A 16,467-nucleotide genomic window follows, 5' to 3' on the forward strand; every position below is an offset into this window, starting at 1 on the left:
TATGTTGCTATCTTAATCACAATGAGGAGATAGAGTTTTAGTCAAGTGAGCGTTTAGACAGCTGTACTATCTGAAATGAGTCAAAGGTCAAAGATTTTGTTGATCCTTCGCTGACTGTGGGGAACGTTGTAGGGGACATCTTCATCCTAGTTTAGAGATCAGAGGTGGAGGAAGCTTCTACATACCTTCTTATCCTGACTGAATAGGATCTCCCTGCTTAGAAAGTCATTGCGCTCTCTCTCTCTCGCTCTCTCTCATCTCTGATCCTCCTAGTGTCTCTATCTCGACTAACTGCCTAAGATCCCAGATCATTGTTCCCTAGATAAACTGTAAGTCTGTATCTATCCCCTTACAGCGTCTGATTACCAACACGCCACAGACCTGGAGGTTTATTCCAGGTCTGGGACCGGAATAGAGACAAGGGGAAGGAGGGGCCAGGCCAGGGCTGGAGGCAAGCTGGGCTGGAGGGCTGGGAGGCGGGCGGGCATGTGCCTCTGGGTAATCGCTCCTTAAATAGCCCCAGGAAGGGATCCAGGGCAGTGCAGTTAACACAGTGGGAGCGCTCTGAGCCGACACACTGTCCCACACACTCCTGGACGCGCAACACAGGAGGAGCAGGGAGAGGACTTTTCGGGACTTATCCAGAGTGGATCCTGGGACTATAGCTGAAAAAGTGGTCCAGGATGAACTTTGCCGCCCAGTTCATCTACGCCAACTATATCAGAGATGGATCGCCTAACAGAGTGGGATTCAGCGATAGTGATGAGAATGACCCCTTCTGGCAGAGGTGGGACTCTACAGATTCATCACCCATCCACTGTACCCCATTAGACACAGAGGGATTTCCCACCCGAGCCCTGGCTGTAGACGTACCCCCCCAACACCCTAAGGAACCAAATACTCCCACTGCCGCTTCTCCTGCAGTGACTCCTGCTGTGGCTCCTTCTGCACCTCGTGTTGCACCTCTTCCTGTTCTCCTTCATCCTTGTTCTGCACTTCTTCTCTCTCCCCAAGGTCAACTAACCACACCAGCCACAACCTCCAGTCTCCACCATCTTCCTTCTCCTCGTGCAAGGATATCTACCAAGTCCTCTAGAGCCACCAGTAAACCCCTTTCTGTCCCCAAATCTAACGCCATCTCCAATCCCTGTTGTCCTCCTCCTCCATCAGAAACAGCACCTCCACCACCTCGAGCTTCCTCCCCTGCTCTCTCCAGGTCCACAGTAGTAGCCAAGGCCCCCCTTAGCCATGTCCCTGCCCCTGTGATACCCTCTCCAGACCCGGGGAACAGATTTCTCTTGCCAGCCTTCCACGTTCTGATATGCCTCCTCCTCCGCCTGGTTCTATCCTTCATCCTCTTCTTCCTCCCCAGGTAAACAGACTGGACACAGGGAAGGACCTAAAGAGAGAGAGAGAGAGAGAGAGCGATAAAGGAGAGAGCGAAAGACAGAGAGAAGCTTGGGGTCTTCCACATTCTGAGACAGTAGAAAGGAGACGGAGAGGTGGCATTACTGAGAGAAAGTGTGAAGGATTAAAGAGGCAAATGGTGTAGATGGACATTAGTGTCAGAGGGTTAACTGGGGAATGGGGTGAAAGGGTAAAGCAGCTCTTATGGCTGAGTAGACGATATTAATAGAACGACTGGTTGTGAAACAGGAAACAGAGCCAAATACATTGGATATTAGGGAAATAGAACGTCAACAGAGTAACTCCACCTGGTGGTTTTATGTGCTAGTGCTGTTTGTATCTTGACGTCGTTGCTATGACTTAGCTCTTGGAAATTATGCCCATGTGTATACCAGTGGAGGCTGCTGAGGGGAGGATGGGTCATAATAATGTCTGGAATGGATTAAATGGAATGGCATCAAACACATGGAAACCATGTGTTTGAGATATTTGATACTATTCCGGTCCAGCCATTACCACGAGCCCGTCCTCCCCAATTAAGGTGCCACCAACCTCCTGTGGTGTATACACAATGGAAACTTAAAGTGAAGTTATATTTGAACAGCTGGTTTGAATCATGACATACAGTCTATCCATTTCAGTAGTGCATATAATGTGAGCAAAACTAAGTGACTTTTGAAAAGGAGTCTCCCCAAAACATAATATATCATACAATAGCATGTATATGAATGCATTAGGTTATTTAAATTAAATTTAATGAATACTACATGTAGTTGTTATGAATGTTTATAAGGCAATGTTAGTAGGTGAATCTAATCCCCGGTCTTATCTAATCCCTGTATGTCTTTATAAATAGAGCCTTAATTCTGAATGACCTGATTGCTGATAATATACAGTTGAAGTCGGAAGTTTACATACACTTAGGTTGGAGTCATTAAAACTTGTTTTTCAACCACTCCACACATGTCTTGTTAACAAACTATAGTTTTGGCAAGTCGGTTAGGACAGCTACTTTGTGCATGACACAAGTAATTTTTCCAACAATTGTTTACAGACAGATTATTTCACTTATAATTCACTGTATCACAATTCCAGTGGGTCAGAAGGTTACATACACTAATTTGACTGTGCATTTAAACAGCTTGGAAAATTCCAGAAAATGATGTCATGGCTTTAGAAGCTTCTGACAGGCTAATTGACATAATTTGAGTCAATTGGAGGTGTACCTATGGATGTATTTCAAGGCCTACCTTCAAACGCAGTGCCTCTTTGCTTGACATCATTGGAAAATCAAAAGAAATCAGCCAAGACCTCAGAAAAATAATTGTAGACCTCCACAAGTCAGGTTCATCCTTTGGCAGCAATTTCCAAACGCCTGAAGGTACCACGTTCATCTGTACAAACAATAGTATGCAAGTATAAACACCATGGGACCACGCAGCCATCATACCGCTCAGGAAGGAGACTCGTTCTGTCTCCTAGAGATGAACGTACTTTGGTGCAAAAAATCGAATCAGTTTGCAACTCCACATGGGGACAAAGATTGTACTTTTTGGAGAAATGTCTTCTAGTCTGATGAAACAAAAATAGAACTGTTAGGCTATAATGGCCATCGTTATGTTTGGAGGAAAAAGGGGAGGCTTGCAAGCCGAAGAACACCATCCTAACCATGAAGCACGGGGGTGGCAGCATCATGTTGTGGGGGTGCTTTGCTGCAGGAGGGACTGGTGCACTTCACAAAATAGATGGCATCATGAGGATGGAAAATTATGTGGATATATTGATGCAACATCTCAAGCCATCAGTCGGAAAGTTTAAGATTGGTCGCAAATGGGTCTTCTGAATGGACAATGACCCCAAGCATACTTCCAAAGTTGTGGCAAAATGGCTTAAGGACAACAAAGGCAAGATATTGGGAGTGGCCATCACAAAGCCCTGACCTCAATCCTATAGAAAATTTGTGGCCAGAAGTGAAAAAACGTGTGCGAGCAAGGAGGCCTACAAACCTGACTCAGTTACACCAGCTCTGTCAGGAGGAATGGGCCAAAATTCACCCAATTTATTGTGGGAAACTTGTGGAAGGCTAATGTTTGTTAAATAATTTAAAGGCAATGCTACCAAATACTAATTGAGTGTATGTAAACTTCTGACCCACTGTGAAAGTGATGAAAGAAATAAAAGCTGAAATAAATAATTCTCTCTACTATTATTCTGACATTTCACATGTTTAAAATCAAGTGGTGATCCTAACTGACCTAAGACAGAACATTTGTACTTGGATTAAATGTCAGGAATTGTGAAAAAGGTGTATGTAAACTTCCGACTTCAACTGTAACTATGTATCCTAATTACCACAATACTGCAAATGTTGAATTAACTATATTATCAATCCCATTGACAATTATGGAAATATTTGGACATTAACTCCTAGGTTTAAGAACAATCCAACTAAATGCTCTACCAAGTTGTTATTGAGTTACAGGATTTAGTCAAACTATCACTGATAATAAGCGTCTCTCTCATTTAACTTTATTAAAAGCGTGTTACGTTTAATTACTGCATGCCCCTAAAAGACTGCATTGAAATGATTCAAATGAGTCATTGTTTAATCAGAGATCAAATACATCAAGCAGAGGTGAAACTCTGAGAACATGATGGGTGACTAAATTAAATCCAACCATTCCCTTCCCCTCTGTACCATCCAAACAGACAACAACATAAGAGCCGTGTGTGTGTGTGTGTGGTTAATAGGTTAAAACCTACAGCTATTTCCGTTGTCATCAGGGACAGCCAGTTGTACCTGGACATGGGAAGATCTCTGTGAATTATCTCCTATTGTACAAAGCACAAGGTTACTGCCATCACTCCCAGACTTTGTAAAGCAGTGGCTAATCTATTCCCCACTTGTTCACACACATGGTCAAATCTTACTCCTGAAAAATCCACCCAGCCTATTATCAATTCTCTCCTCCTGCTCCCTCTCATCACTCTAGTCCATTGCTGAGACCTTTGACCTGAAATACATGTGTAAGAGCTGTATCCGTCATTACAGAGTAATTCCAAGCCCTGTTGATCTTCCTTTCTCCCCCAGCGAGGCGCAGCGTCTTGGGTCAACTAAACAGGGCTGCTCCACCTCTTCCAAGACTACCTACAACAAGGACGCCCCCGTTTGTAACGGGGTTGCGGGCCTGCGGCCCACCCTCATCCACCCAGAGCGCCTGAAGGACTTTGGTATTGAGGAGGAGGAGTGCCTCAATGGGGAAGTCAAGACCAAGGAGACCAAGGTGGTGGGGGTCCCTGAGATCCAGCTGATGGACCCGCCCAAGACTAACAAGAAGAGAGGCAGCGAGAGCAAAGCAATCACACCACCCAAGCCTGAATACCTCCGCTTCGATGACATCAGTGCTGCAGCCTTCAAAATCCAGATGAGGATGCAGAAGACCCCCTGCATGGTATGTTCAGAGCCTTCTATACACTCTCACAAAAAAATGTACCAGCTAGAACCATAAAGGGTTCTTTGGATGTCCCTCGTCTGTAGGAGAACCCTTTTGTGTCCAGTTAAAGCCTTTTCACCAAAGGGTTCTTAAAGGATTCTTGGATGAGGGACAGGCGAAGAACCCTCCGTTTCTTTTAAGTAGTACTTTTTTTCCCCAAAGAGTAATAACTGTAGATGATGAACCCTGCTTCATATGCGGAAGCTGACTCGCATCGTGCTTGTTTGTGTTCCCAGTACTCCAGACTGTCCAAACAGTACGGCATGGAGATCTTCCTGAAGAAGGAACACCTCCACTACACAGGCTCAGTGAAGGAAAGAGGCGTTCTCTACATGCTCACCTCCCTCAGCCAGGTATGCACCACAATGCATCTCTCTATGCATTCCAGCTGGGGAAAAGTCCAAGCTAACAAGTAGCTAACAAGCTTAACAAATACTATTACTTTAACAGTTAGCCAAATCCCCCTCCACAGGAGCAGCAGAAGAAGGGGGTGATTGTGGCTACAGACTGTAGCTTCTCCATGGCCGTGGCCCACCATGCGGTGGAGTTGAGGATCCCAGTGTTTGTCATCATGCCAGCCAGCTGTGCCCAGCCCCACCTCAGGATGTACCGTGACTACGGCGCCATGGTAATCTCCTACGGCAGCACGGCCAGGGACTCCCTGAACCACGCCCGCCACCTGGCCAAGGAGAACGGATACCTTTACCTGGAAGAGTAAGTCACCCTGGGAGCCATTCCCATGGCTTTCCTTTGTTTTATAACATGCACTGATGGCAATGTGACACTAACACATGGGCACATGGTAATACTGTATTTCTCTCTCTGTCTCTCGCTCAGGGATGATAGTGCTGTGTACTTGGCAGGACTGGGCACAGTAGGCATGGAGATCTATGAGCAGGTGCCCAAACTAGATGCAGTCATTGTGCCCGCTGGTGGGCAGTGTAGTCTACTGGTTGGCACAGCAGCCGCCATCAAACACCTCAACTCGCGCATCACTGTCATAGTAAGTGTTTCCTAACTCTGAATATTTGTTTAGTGTACTATTGTCGTAGTGAGTAAGTTGCAAACATGCTCTCCAAAATGTGGATCCCCATCATACTTAGCATAGCACTGAATGTCCACTAAATCGGCAAAATAATATTGGGATTTATGTACCATTGTTCTCTTTGACAGGGAGTTGAACCAGAAGGATTCCCGTTGCTACTACAGTCCCTCAAAACAGGCAGCCCGGTGACTAGAGAACTATACAGCACCCCAAACAAGAAGCTTTATGGAGGTACTGTGCACTTGTACCCCTGTAGGCTATCTGAACCCATACCTCTACCCCCTGTGATATGTTTTTCTCTCTGTACGTTTTCTTCCTTTTTCTTAAATAGATTGTCATGGCGCTGTACTCACTGAACTCAACGCCTATAACCCACTCTCTATCCCCAGACCTATTTGAGCACTCAATGGGGACCCACACCTTCCAGCTGGCTAAGACATTTGTGGATAAAGTCATCTCTGTCAGGTACTACATCTCTATGGAAGAGGAGGGTATCTCACCACACATTTGCCATCGTCATAGTATTCTACATTTCTGGACATAGACACCCCTCTGTTCCCCAGTGCTGTGATTGTTGCCATGGCTCTATATTGGTAGCACTGATGCTCCCAAGGTTAGAAGTACCAGACAGTACTAAGGAGCACCAGGGGCTCTATTAAATGCGTATCACGGAGGTTCAGCGTTGTTGCGTGATTGACAATTAAAGACGATGTTCCCACAGTGGCGGAGACTGCATTCGCTTCAGCGATACAGATTGAATAGAGCCCTAGGCCTATATGAATCCATATCTCCTGGAGGAGCCCATTTCCTTCCTTCCAGTGCCTTCTTACTGGACAAGTTACCAGGTTGTTAGGCAGCTAGGTAACGTGACTGGACATTTGCTTGTTATCAAACAAGTTAGGGGCCCGCAACATGGTTTCTGAAATGATCAAATGTGAATTGCGAATCCGCGATGGAAAGGAAAGATGTTAGCTCCGGTCTTACATTTTGAACAGTTTGGGCAAAAGACTAGCAGTTCTATGCATTGTAAAGGTGCAACCATGGTACTCACAGGTGAGGTGCAAAGAGAAGTGAACACTGCCGGGTTACCTGCCTCTCCAACCAAGGTGCATGAACTGAGGAGCAAACAGAATGCTAAAAGCAAAAATGCGTCTCTGCCTTAGCCTTTTGCAGATAGAAAAGAAGGAGGCTTTTGTACATTGCTAAATGTTCTCCTATGCGTTCAGGGACCAACCACAATGGGAATACAACACAAAATATGACGTGATTATTTGCAATAATCTTACCAATAGGCGGCCATTTTGAAATATGTAAAAGTCCCCTTTATTTTTATGTCTGTAAAACCTTGATCAAATCTAAGGGTCAATGTTTGTTTAACTTTTTGTAATAAAGAAGCACTTTTAAAAGTTGCTGAATTCCCTCTTCAATCTCACAGGTGAGGTGAAAGTATACGCAATATATGATACAAATGTAACAACTTAACTTGTTGCTCCTAATGACACCAATATCATTTTGCCATTCAATGTATTATCTGGGTGAATATTTTTCTTCTACAGCTAAATATTTAGGATCATATGGGATCAAGATGGTCGCAAATTAGAGCCCAGAGTGCAGTAAAGTGTCTCAATCATTGTCATTTAGCACTGCTGTTGTTGTGGCGTTATTGTTGTTCTCTCTCTCTGAGTATACCTGACCTTTTACTCTTCTCAACAGAGAGGAGGACTCTCTGGTAGCCATGCTAAGGTTCCAGGAGTTTGAACACTCCACGGTGGACACAGAGGGAGCCATGGGACTTGCGGCCATCTTGGCTGGTCAACTACCAGAGCTGAAGGGCAAAAGGTGGGTTAACGCACGGCTAGTGTGGGTTACTGTATCAAAACATATGAGTAAATCCTAACCCTTAGCCTTCAATTGACATCAATGCATGACTAAATGAACATTCAACTTAAAGAAATTAGGATTCACCCATAGTGTCAAAAAGGTTTCCTATTGATATTCCCGATGAATTGAGTCTCCATCTATGTCCTTGTCTGCCCGCTGCAGGGTAGCTGTGTTGGTCAGCAGTGCTAACATGGAGTTCGACCTGATCAGACAGTGTGTTGACCGAGCCCTGGTTCTGGACGACCGGGTCAACAAGTTTACGGTGCAGTTGGCGGACTTTCCAGGGGACATGGCCAAGCTACTGGACATCCTGGCCCGAGAGGACATCAAGTGAGTTAAACACTAACATGAGAACAGATAGTTATGAACTATACATCTGAATATAAATACACTAGTGTATAAGCGGTTGATTACTCCCTATTTCTCTGAAACACACACACACACGTCAGAGTATATGGTCAGACAGACTGACCATAACCCAGTACTACCAGACCTTATTAATCACCTAAGTTCTGATATCTGTGCTGCATATGGATGGAGATAAGTGTGTATAGTTAGATTATGGTGCGTATAGTTAGATCACTCACACTCTCTCAGTGACGGTAATGCCTCTGTGCCAAATCTGGCCCCGTGACCCTGTTCTCCCCACATCCGATCGCATCAGAATAAGCCACAGGACAGGAGGAGGCTTTACCTGGCAGGATGTTCAGTCTGGACAGACAAATCCTCTGATAACAAGAACAATGTGAATGAAGTCTGCTCCTCTCTTTCTCCTCATCCACTTTTTCTTTCTCTCGTTCTGTCTGTTTACAGTGGCTTGCGAAAGTATTCACCCCCTGGATTTTTTCCTATTTTGTTGCCTTACAACCTGGAAATCACATTTCTTTTGGGGGGGGTTGTATCATTTGATTTACACAACATGCCTACCACTTTGAAGATGCAAAATATTTTTTCTTGTGATACAAACAAGAAATAAGACCAAAAAAAAGAAAACTTGAGCGTGCATAACTATTCACCCCCCCAAAGTCAATACTTTGTAGAGTCACCTTTTGCAGCAATTACAGCTGCAAGTCTCCTGCAGTATGTCTCTATAAGCTTGGCACATCTAGCCACTGGGATTTTTGCCCATTCTTCAAGGGAAAACTGCTCAAGCTCCATCAAGTTGGATGGGTTCCGCTGGTGTACAGCAATCTTTAAGTCATACCACAGATTCTCAATTGGATTGAGGTCTGGCCTTTGACTAGGCTATTCCAAGACATTTAGATGTTTCCCCTTAAACCACTTGAGTGTTGGTTTAGCAGTATGCTTAGGGTCATTGTCCTGCTGGAAGGTGAACCTCCATCCCAGTCTCAAAACTCTGGAAGGCTGAAACAGGTTTCCCTCAAGACTTTCATTGTATTTAGCGCCATCCATCATTCCTTCAATTCTGACCAGTTTCCCAGTCCCTGCCGATGAAAAACATCCCCACAGCATGATTCTGCTGGGATGGTGTTCTCAGGGTGATGAAGAGGTGTTGGGTTTGCGCCAGACATAGTGTTTTCCTTGATGGCCAAAAAGCTAAATTTTAGACTCATCTGACCAGAGTACCTTCTTCCATGTGTTACCTTCCCACATGCCTTTTGTTCAACACCAATTTTTTTCTTTATGCAATGGCTTTCTGGCCACTCTTCCATAAAGCCCAGCTCTTTGGAGTGTACTGCTTAAAGTGGTTCTATGGACAGATACTCCAATCTCCACTGTGGAGCTTTGCAGCTCCTTCAAGGTTATCTTTGGTCTCTTTGTTGCCTCTCTGATTAATGGCTTCCTTGCCTGGTCCATGAATTTTGGCGGGTGGCCCTCTCTTGGCAGGTTTGTTGTGGTGCCATATTCTTTCCATTTTTTAATAATGGATTTAATGGTGCTCCGTGGGATGTTCAAAGTTTTGGATATTTATTTTATAACCCAACCCTGATCTGTGCTTCTCCACAACTTTGTCCCTGACCTGTTTGGAGAGCTCCTTGGTCTTCATGGTGCCCCTTGCTTAGTGGTGTTGCAGACTCTGGGGCCTTTCAGAACAGGTGTAAATATACTGAGATCATGTGACAGATCATGTGACACTTAGATTGCACATAGGTGGACTTTATTTAACTAATTATGTGACTTCTGAAGGTAATTGGTTGCACCAGATCTTATTTAGGGGCTTCATAGCAAAGGGGGTGAATACATAGGCACACACCACTTTTCTGTTTTTTATTTTTTAGAATTTTTTTAAACAAGTTATTTTTTTCATTTTCACTTCACCAATTTGGACTATTTTGTGTATGTCCATTTCATGAAATCCACATCCAAATCTATTTAAATTACAGGTTGTAATGCAACAAAATAGGAACAATGCCAAGGGGGATGAATTATTTTGCAAGGCACTGTACATCTGTCACCTCTCAGTAATGCTTCTTTTCATCTTCTTTCTCTCTCTACCTCACTCTCTCTCTCTCCCTCTCCATCAGGTTGTTGGATGTTTGCCACCGTAGACACAATGACAGAGGCGATCTCTTCAAGGCCCTGGTACAACAGCCTTACCCTCTTCCCCCAAAATCCACTCCGCTGCTTTTCACACTGTCGTTGCCGCTGTGTTGGTAGTGCAGGGTAGTGTGAGATGTGTGGTGGATTCTTGGACCAGTGCTGCTAGACAGTGTCAATATGTGATTGATTTGGAAGTGGTTTATGACTCTGATTGAGATGTTGCCTACTAATGGCAAGCATGATTTAGAAGTTCCAGATGTGTGACTTTAACTGACTGTAAAGTTGGCAGCTGTAAAACAAGTTATGTACAGGTATATTATGGGAAGGTACAATATTATGTTACTACCATGTACCGGGTTAAGTCTAGTGATAGAAAGGAGACAGGCTGGAATCGACAGGGACTTCAGATGCATTGAGTGTGTTGGGAGCTTGTTGCACCATGCTACAACCACGTAACAGTGGTATGTTCTAAACGTGTGGGTCAATGTGTAATAATCTTAGAGATCATTCATTTACATTTCACAGACTGTGTGTGTGTGTGTGTGGCAGTGAGAGATGATTAGGATTAAATCTGTGTTGTGTGCTCACAGGTGGAGTGTGTGGTGGAGACCAGAGATAAGACACAGAGCACTCAGCTCCGCAGGACACTGTCTGAGCGCTATCCCACACTACGCTGGCTGGACCGGTGATCAACACACGTCACGGCCTCGTCACGGCTCTCTCTCTGAACACGCACACACACGGACAAAGCATGCACGCGCATGCACACATGCACGTCACTTGCAGACACACACACACACACACACACACAATTAAACAGACAATGAAACAGAAACATTGTGAATGTATATGCAAACTCACACATAACACATGCATTGAACTTTTTTTGCTGCAAAACTACCGAATTGCAATTGCTTTTGAGTATCAGTGAGTATAAAAAAAGCCTTTTGTTTAGTAGAGATTATACAGGGAGATAAACTTAAATACGGGAATATATGGGATTTACTGCATATGCTGCTCTGATGAGAAAACAATACTTTCACCCCATACTTCTGTTATTAGGGAGCTCAGGGGGTACTTTTGGGCCAGTTTCTCGTACAATGATTAAGCCCAGCTGATCCTAACATAACAGTGGTAGTGACAATTAAAAGCATTATGTTCTGGAAATAAAAGTTGATGATGATGACGTATTCAACGATTTGTCTTCGTAGTTTGTATGTCCAGTTCAGATGAGACAGGATCAGGTAAGGTCAGCCAATGGGATCAACTGCACAATGCATGTTATTCATAGTTGTGTTAGAGCATCTGCTATCTACCCATCAATTCATTTGATCGCGGGAGCTAAATAAAGTGGGCTATTGTATAGAGTCAGACCTGATCCTTTAACCCCCACTCCTTGCTGAGCGAGAAAGGATGAGAAAGAAAGAGAAAGAGAGAGAGAGGGAGAAGGAGTGTGCGATGCCTTGAAATAAAAGTTACCTCATGGTTCAGAAGATGACATCTCATTGATTAATGAGTGGAGACAGTGCCAGAGGAGAGACGGGATGATTTAGATGGGCTAATTCCCTAAGTTCGTTAGCAGAGGACATTCTGACCCCACTGTGCTACTTTGGCCTGGTCAGTACTAAGAAACTGACCACTATATATCAATGAAGCAATCTAGACCTCCCAATGTCCTATACTTCTTACCAATCCACGGCAGCTAAGACAGAGAAACACGTCGTCATCTACGAACCGAGTCAGCTATTGATACTGAGATATTACAAATGTCCCACAAGATTAGGTGCCTATGAACTGTCCCCTCAAGCTTCTCCAGTTTATCATCTGTAAGATGACCAGTTGTATCAAAATTAAGACAGTGATAGCTTTAATAGCTGGTGCAAGTCTCGGGAACCAGACCCAAGGCAAGCTGGAGCTTTTGAAAGAGACTCGACTGGAGCAACAATGATTCAATAAACATAATGACAGTGCCTGGGGAGATATTAGCAGGAGGAGATGTAAGCTCTGTGTTAATCAAAGTAATCAAATAGATAGCTACTGACAGATAATGAATTACTCTCCTGTAATGGCAATAAATCCTGCGACACAGCCACAGAAACTGTGAGGGGAGAGACGGAGAGGCAGGCAGCGCTTTCTCAGCCAGTCGAAATCATAAATCAGATGGCATAATTTTTTAAACATTTTTTTATTTTACCCCTTTTTCTCCCCAATTTCGTGGTATCCAATTGTTGTAGTAGCTACTATCTTGTCTCATCGCTACAACTCCCATACGGGCTCGGGAGAGACGAAGGTTGAAAGTCATGCGTCCTCCGATACACAACCCAATCAAGCCGCACTGTTTCTTAACACAGCACGCATCCAACCCGGAAGCCAGCCGCACCAATGCGCCGGAGGAAACACTGTGCACCTGGCCACCTTGGTTAGCGCACACTGCGCCCAGCCCGCCACAGGAGTCGCTGGTGCGCGATGAGACAAGGACACCCCTACCGACCAAGCCCTCCCTAACCCGGGCGACGCTAGGCCAATTGTGCGTCACCTCACGGACCTCCCGGTCGCGGCCGGTTACGACAGAGCCTGGGCGCAAACCCAGGAACTCTGATGGCACAGCTGGCGCTGCAGTACAGCGCCCTTAACCACTGCGCCACCCGGGAGGCCCAGATGGCATAATTTTGATGGATATAAAGAAGAAAGAAATGTCAATTTGAAATGTCTATCAGTTTGAAGTGATTGTGTTAGCTGTGTTGTTGGCTAGCTCCTCTGAACAACAGTGTCCTGGCGAGTGAGAACATTTTCTTTGCCAGGCAAAATCGCACCTCATTAGCTCATTGTTATGGATGTATCCAAATAAATGTCACGAGAAAACAGCTTAAACAAATGCAAATGCAGCTATTTAATCTGGCTGGACTTTTTGACATTGCTAGCCAGTATGGCAATGAAACATTTAGAACAAACGACTGGGTCTCTAGCAACCAAACAGATAGAACAAACGACCAGCTGGCTTAGGTAGATTTGTGTCGGGACTATATCTTGTGGAAGGATGAAATAGTATGAATAAATGCACCAAAATAACGTTTTTATTGAAAACATGTCAATCAGTATTTGAATATGCTGGTAACCCATACAAAAGTGATAATGTCCTTGAAGCTTGTGTTTGGAGGATATATTTGCACGGTTTGCCGGATCTCGACTTTGTCTCGGGCTTAACAATACCTGTGTCACTCTGGCACAATCAGACGAGAGTGCTCTGAAATCGGAGTAGGTAGCCAGAGTGAATTTACGAACGCACCCAATATATCCTCCAAACAGTGGAGGCTCCTCAGAGGAGGAAGGGGAGGACCATCCTCCTCAGTGAAATTTCCTAAAAATAAAAATAGTGAAACATTACAAAATGTATCTTTTTTAGATAGAACTATACTAAATATATTCATATGTCACCAAATAACTGATTAAAGCACACTGTTTTGCAATGAAGGTCTATAGTAACCAACAGCACTCGCTGGGGTAGCGCCACGGTGTAGCTGGAGGACAGCTAGCTTCTGTCCTCCCCTGGGTACATAGACTTCAATACAAAACCTAGGAGGCTCGTAGGCCTCACCCCCTTCCATAGACCTACATGGTAATTATGACCACTTCCGGAGGACGACCTCCAACCAATCAAAGCTTTTGCAGTATGAACTGGATTAGGATCAGCGAATGAACCTAGTGTGTTGTATTGGGATTGTGCTGCGGAATAAGGCGGGACAGGGTTCTATGTGTTGAGAAGCTTGGTGAGTTGGTGACATGATTGGATAGAGATTGAAAAGTGATAGTTGAGCAATTTTGGGATATTATACAATTCAAGTTAGTTCCTTAAAATTACCTGACACGGAGGAGTTTGATTATACATTGTTTTCTTGGTTTTAGAACTTTTGTGTCCAGTTAGTGCAATTTATTTGAATTTGCCATGCTAACTTAATTAAGTAGCAGCAGCTAGCTAGCTAGCTCCCAGCTCCAGTGTGCAGTTTTTGCCGCCAGCGCTACCTGAAGTTTTGATGACTTTTTGTTGAAGAACCCCTTTCATTCTCTGGGGGTACACGGAAAAGAAGTGAATTAAAACAGAGGGTCGACCTCTGCCTGAGATCAGTTTCACGGAGAAGGATGAAAAGGTGAGGGCGTTCAATACCAATTGGTGTCAAAAGTATAACAGTAGCTGGTTAACAGGGAGCCTCTCATCAAAGTATTGCTGGCCTTGCTTGCTTTTTGGAAAGTCAGCCTTTGGCCAAAGAGGGGTACAGTGACCTAAAGAACATTGATCGTTCTGCTAAACGCCAAAACAAAAGCAGACAGCATTTAAATGCCCACATCAGGTTCAAGCTTCTGTAAAAAAAAAGGCCCCATCGATCATGACGAAGGTCTGCGTATTCAAACTGCGCAACACAATGAGAATTTAATTAACAAGAAACAGGAACGTTCTCAAGCGGCTTATCAATACCACTATTTTCGCGCATGCAATAATTGGTTTTAGAGGACATGACGAGAGAGAACGTACAAAATCAGCAGGGGATCAAGTACTTTTTTCCCTCACTGTAAATCTTGTTGGGGCAATAAAATAAAAAATGGTGGTATGCATGCCAGTAAAGCCACCACACAACACTAAACAATACATTAATTGCACTATAATGGTGACAAACATTGCCCACAAACTGTATGGGCCCACATAAAGCTGTCCCAACAGCAGAGTCCCATCAGCAGAGTCCCATCAGCTTACCACTGCAACAGTTCATTCAGCCTCATTTACGGCCTTTTAAAAAAACATAGCTGATGTGGCTGACTTGCTTAAACAAATGTGGTTTCTACTGATAATTGAGATGTACAAACTATGGCATAAGGGGACGACAAGCGGATAAGAGGCAATCCGTAATTTCAATTAAGACATTAATGCGGTAGCTATGGTGGACGTAGTCAATATAACTACTTGTTCAGGACTTTTGAAATGTACAGCGACAGAATTCAGAAAATGGGCCTTTCTTACGGTGTTCTCCTTGTACAGTCGTGGCCAAAAGTTTTGAGAATGACACAAATATTAATTTCCACAAAGTTTGCTGCTTCAGTGGCTTTAGATATTTCTGTCAGATGTTACTATGGAATACTGAAGTATAATTACAAGCATTTCATAAGTGTCAAAGGCTTTTATTGACAATTACATGAAGTTGATGCGAAGAGTCAATATTTGCAATGTCGACCCTTCTTTTTGGCATGCTGTCAATTAACTTCTGGGCCACATCCTGACTGATGGCAGCCCATTCTTGCATAATCAATGCTTGGAGATTGTCAGAATGTGTGGGTTTTTGTTTGTCCACCCACCACAAGTTCTCAATGGGATTTAGGTCTGGGGAGTTTCCTGGCCATGGACCCAAAATATCGATGTTTTGTTCCCCGAGCCACTTAGTTATCAATTTTGCCTTATGGCAAGGTGCTCCATCATGCTTGAAAAGGAATTGTTCGTCACAAAACTGCTCCTGGATGGTTGGGAGAAGTTGCTCTCGGAGGATGTGTTGGTACCATTCTTTATTCATGGCTGTGTTCTTAGGCAAAATTATGAGTGAGCCCACTCCCTTGGCTGAGAAGCAACCCCACACATGAATGGTCTCAGGATGCTTTACTGTTGGCATGACACAGGACTGATGGTAGCGCTCACCTTGTCTTCTCCGGACAAGCTTTTTTCTGGATGCCCCAAACAATCGGAAAGGGGATTCTTTACCCCCGTCCTCAGCAGTCCAATCCCTGTACCTTTTGCAGAATATCAGTCTGTCCCTGATGTTTCCCTGGAGAGAAGTGGCTTCTTTGCTGCCCTTCTTGACACCAGGCCATCCTCCAAAAGTCTTCGCCTCACTGTGCGTGCAGATGCACTCACACCTGCCTGCTGCCATTCCTGAGCAAGCTCTGTACTGGTGGTGCCCCGATCCCGCAGCTGAATCAACTTTAGGAGACGGTCCTGGCGCTTGCTGGACTTTCTTGGGCGCCCTGAAGCCTTCTTCACAACAATTGAACCGCTCTCCTTGAAGTTCTTGATGATTCGATAAATGGTTGATTTAGGTGCAATCTTACTGGCAGCAATATCCTTGCCTTTGAAGCCCTTTTTGTGCAAAGCAATGATGA

The 16,467-nt window shown here is 44.4% G+C and overlaps 1 protein-coding gene across 1 annotated transcript; it reads left to right on the forward strand.

Moving 5' to 3' along the window:
• Nucleotides 1–494: 494 nt before the first annotated feature.
• On the forward strand, nt 495–11,524 carry LOC110502325 (L-threonine ammonia-lyase). The gene is made up of 11 exons (XM_021580267.2): nt 495–1,372; nt 4,499–4,859; nt 5,138–5,254; nt 5,374–5,615; nt 5,739–5,904; nt 6,075–6,177; nt 6,336–6,411; nt 7,660–7,785; nt 7,990–8,157; nt 10,314–10,371; nt 10,920–11,524. The coding sequence occupies exons 1-11, from the start codon at nt 684–686 to the stop codon at nt 11,016–11,018; spliced, it is 2,205 nt and encodes a 734-aa protein (XP_021435942.1). The 5' UTR covers nt 495–683; the 3' UTR covers nt 11,019–11,524.
• Nucleotides 11,525–16,467: the final 4,943 nt, after the last annotated feature.

Source organism: Oncorhynchus mykiss, chromosome 23 (genome assembly GCF_013265735.2).
Source record: "Oncorhynchus mykiss isolate Arlee chromosome 23, USDA_OmykA_1.1, whole genome shotgun sequence".
NCBI lineage: Eukaryota > Metazoa > Chordata > Actinopteri > Salmoniformes > Salmonidae > Oncorhynchus > Oncorhynchus mykiss.

Coding starts and splice junctions, on each gene's coding strand:
- LOC110502325 (XM_021580267.2), top strand. CDS start 684: ATGAACTTTGCCGCCCAGTTCATCTACGCCAACTATATCAGAGATGGA. Junction 1,373..4,498: donor ATCCTCTTCTTCCTCCCCAG/GTAAACAGACTG, acceptor TTTCTCCCCCAG/CGAGGCGCAGCGTCTTGGGT. Junction 8,158..10,313: donor CTGGCCCGAGAGGACATCAA/GTGAGTTAAACA, acceptor CCTCTCCATCAG/GTTGTTGGATGTTTGCCACC.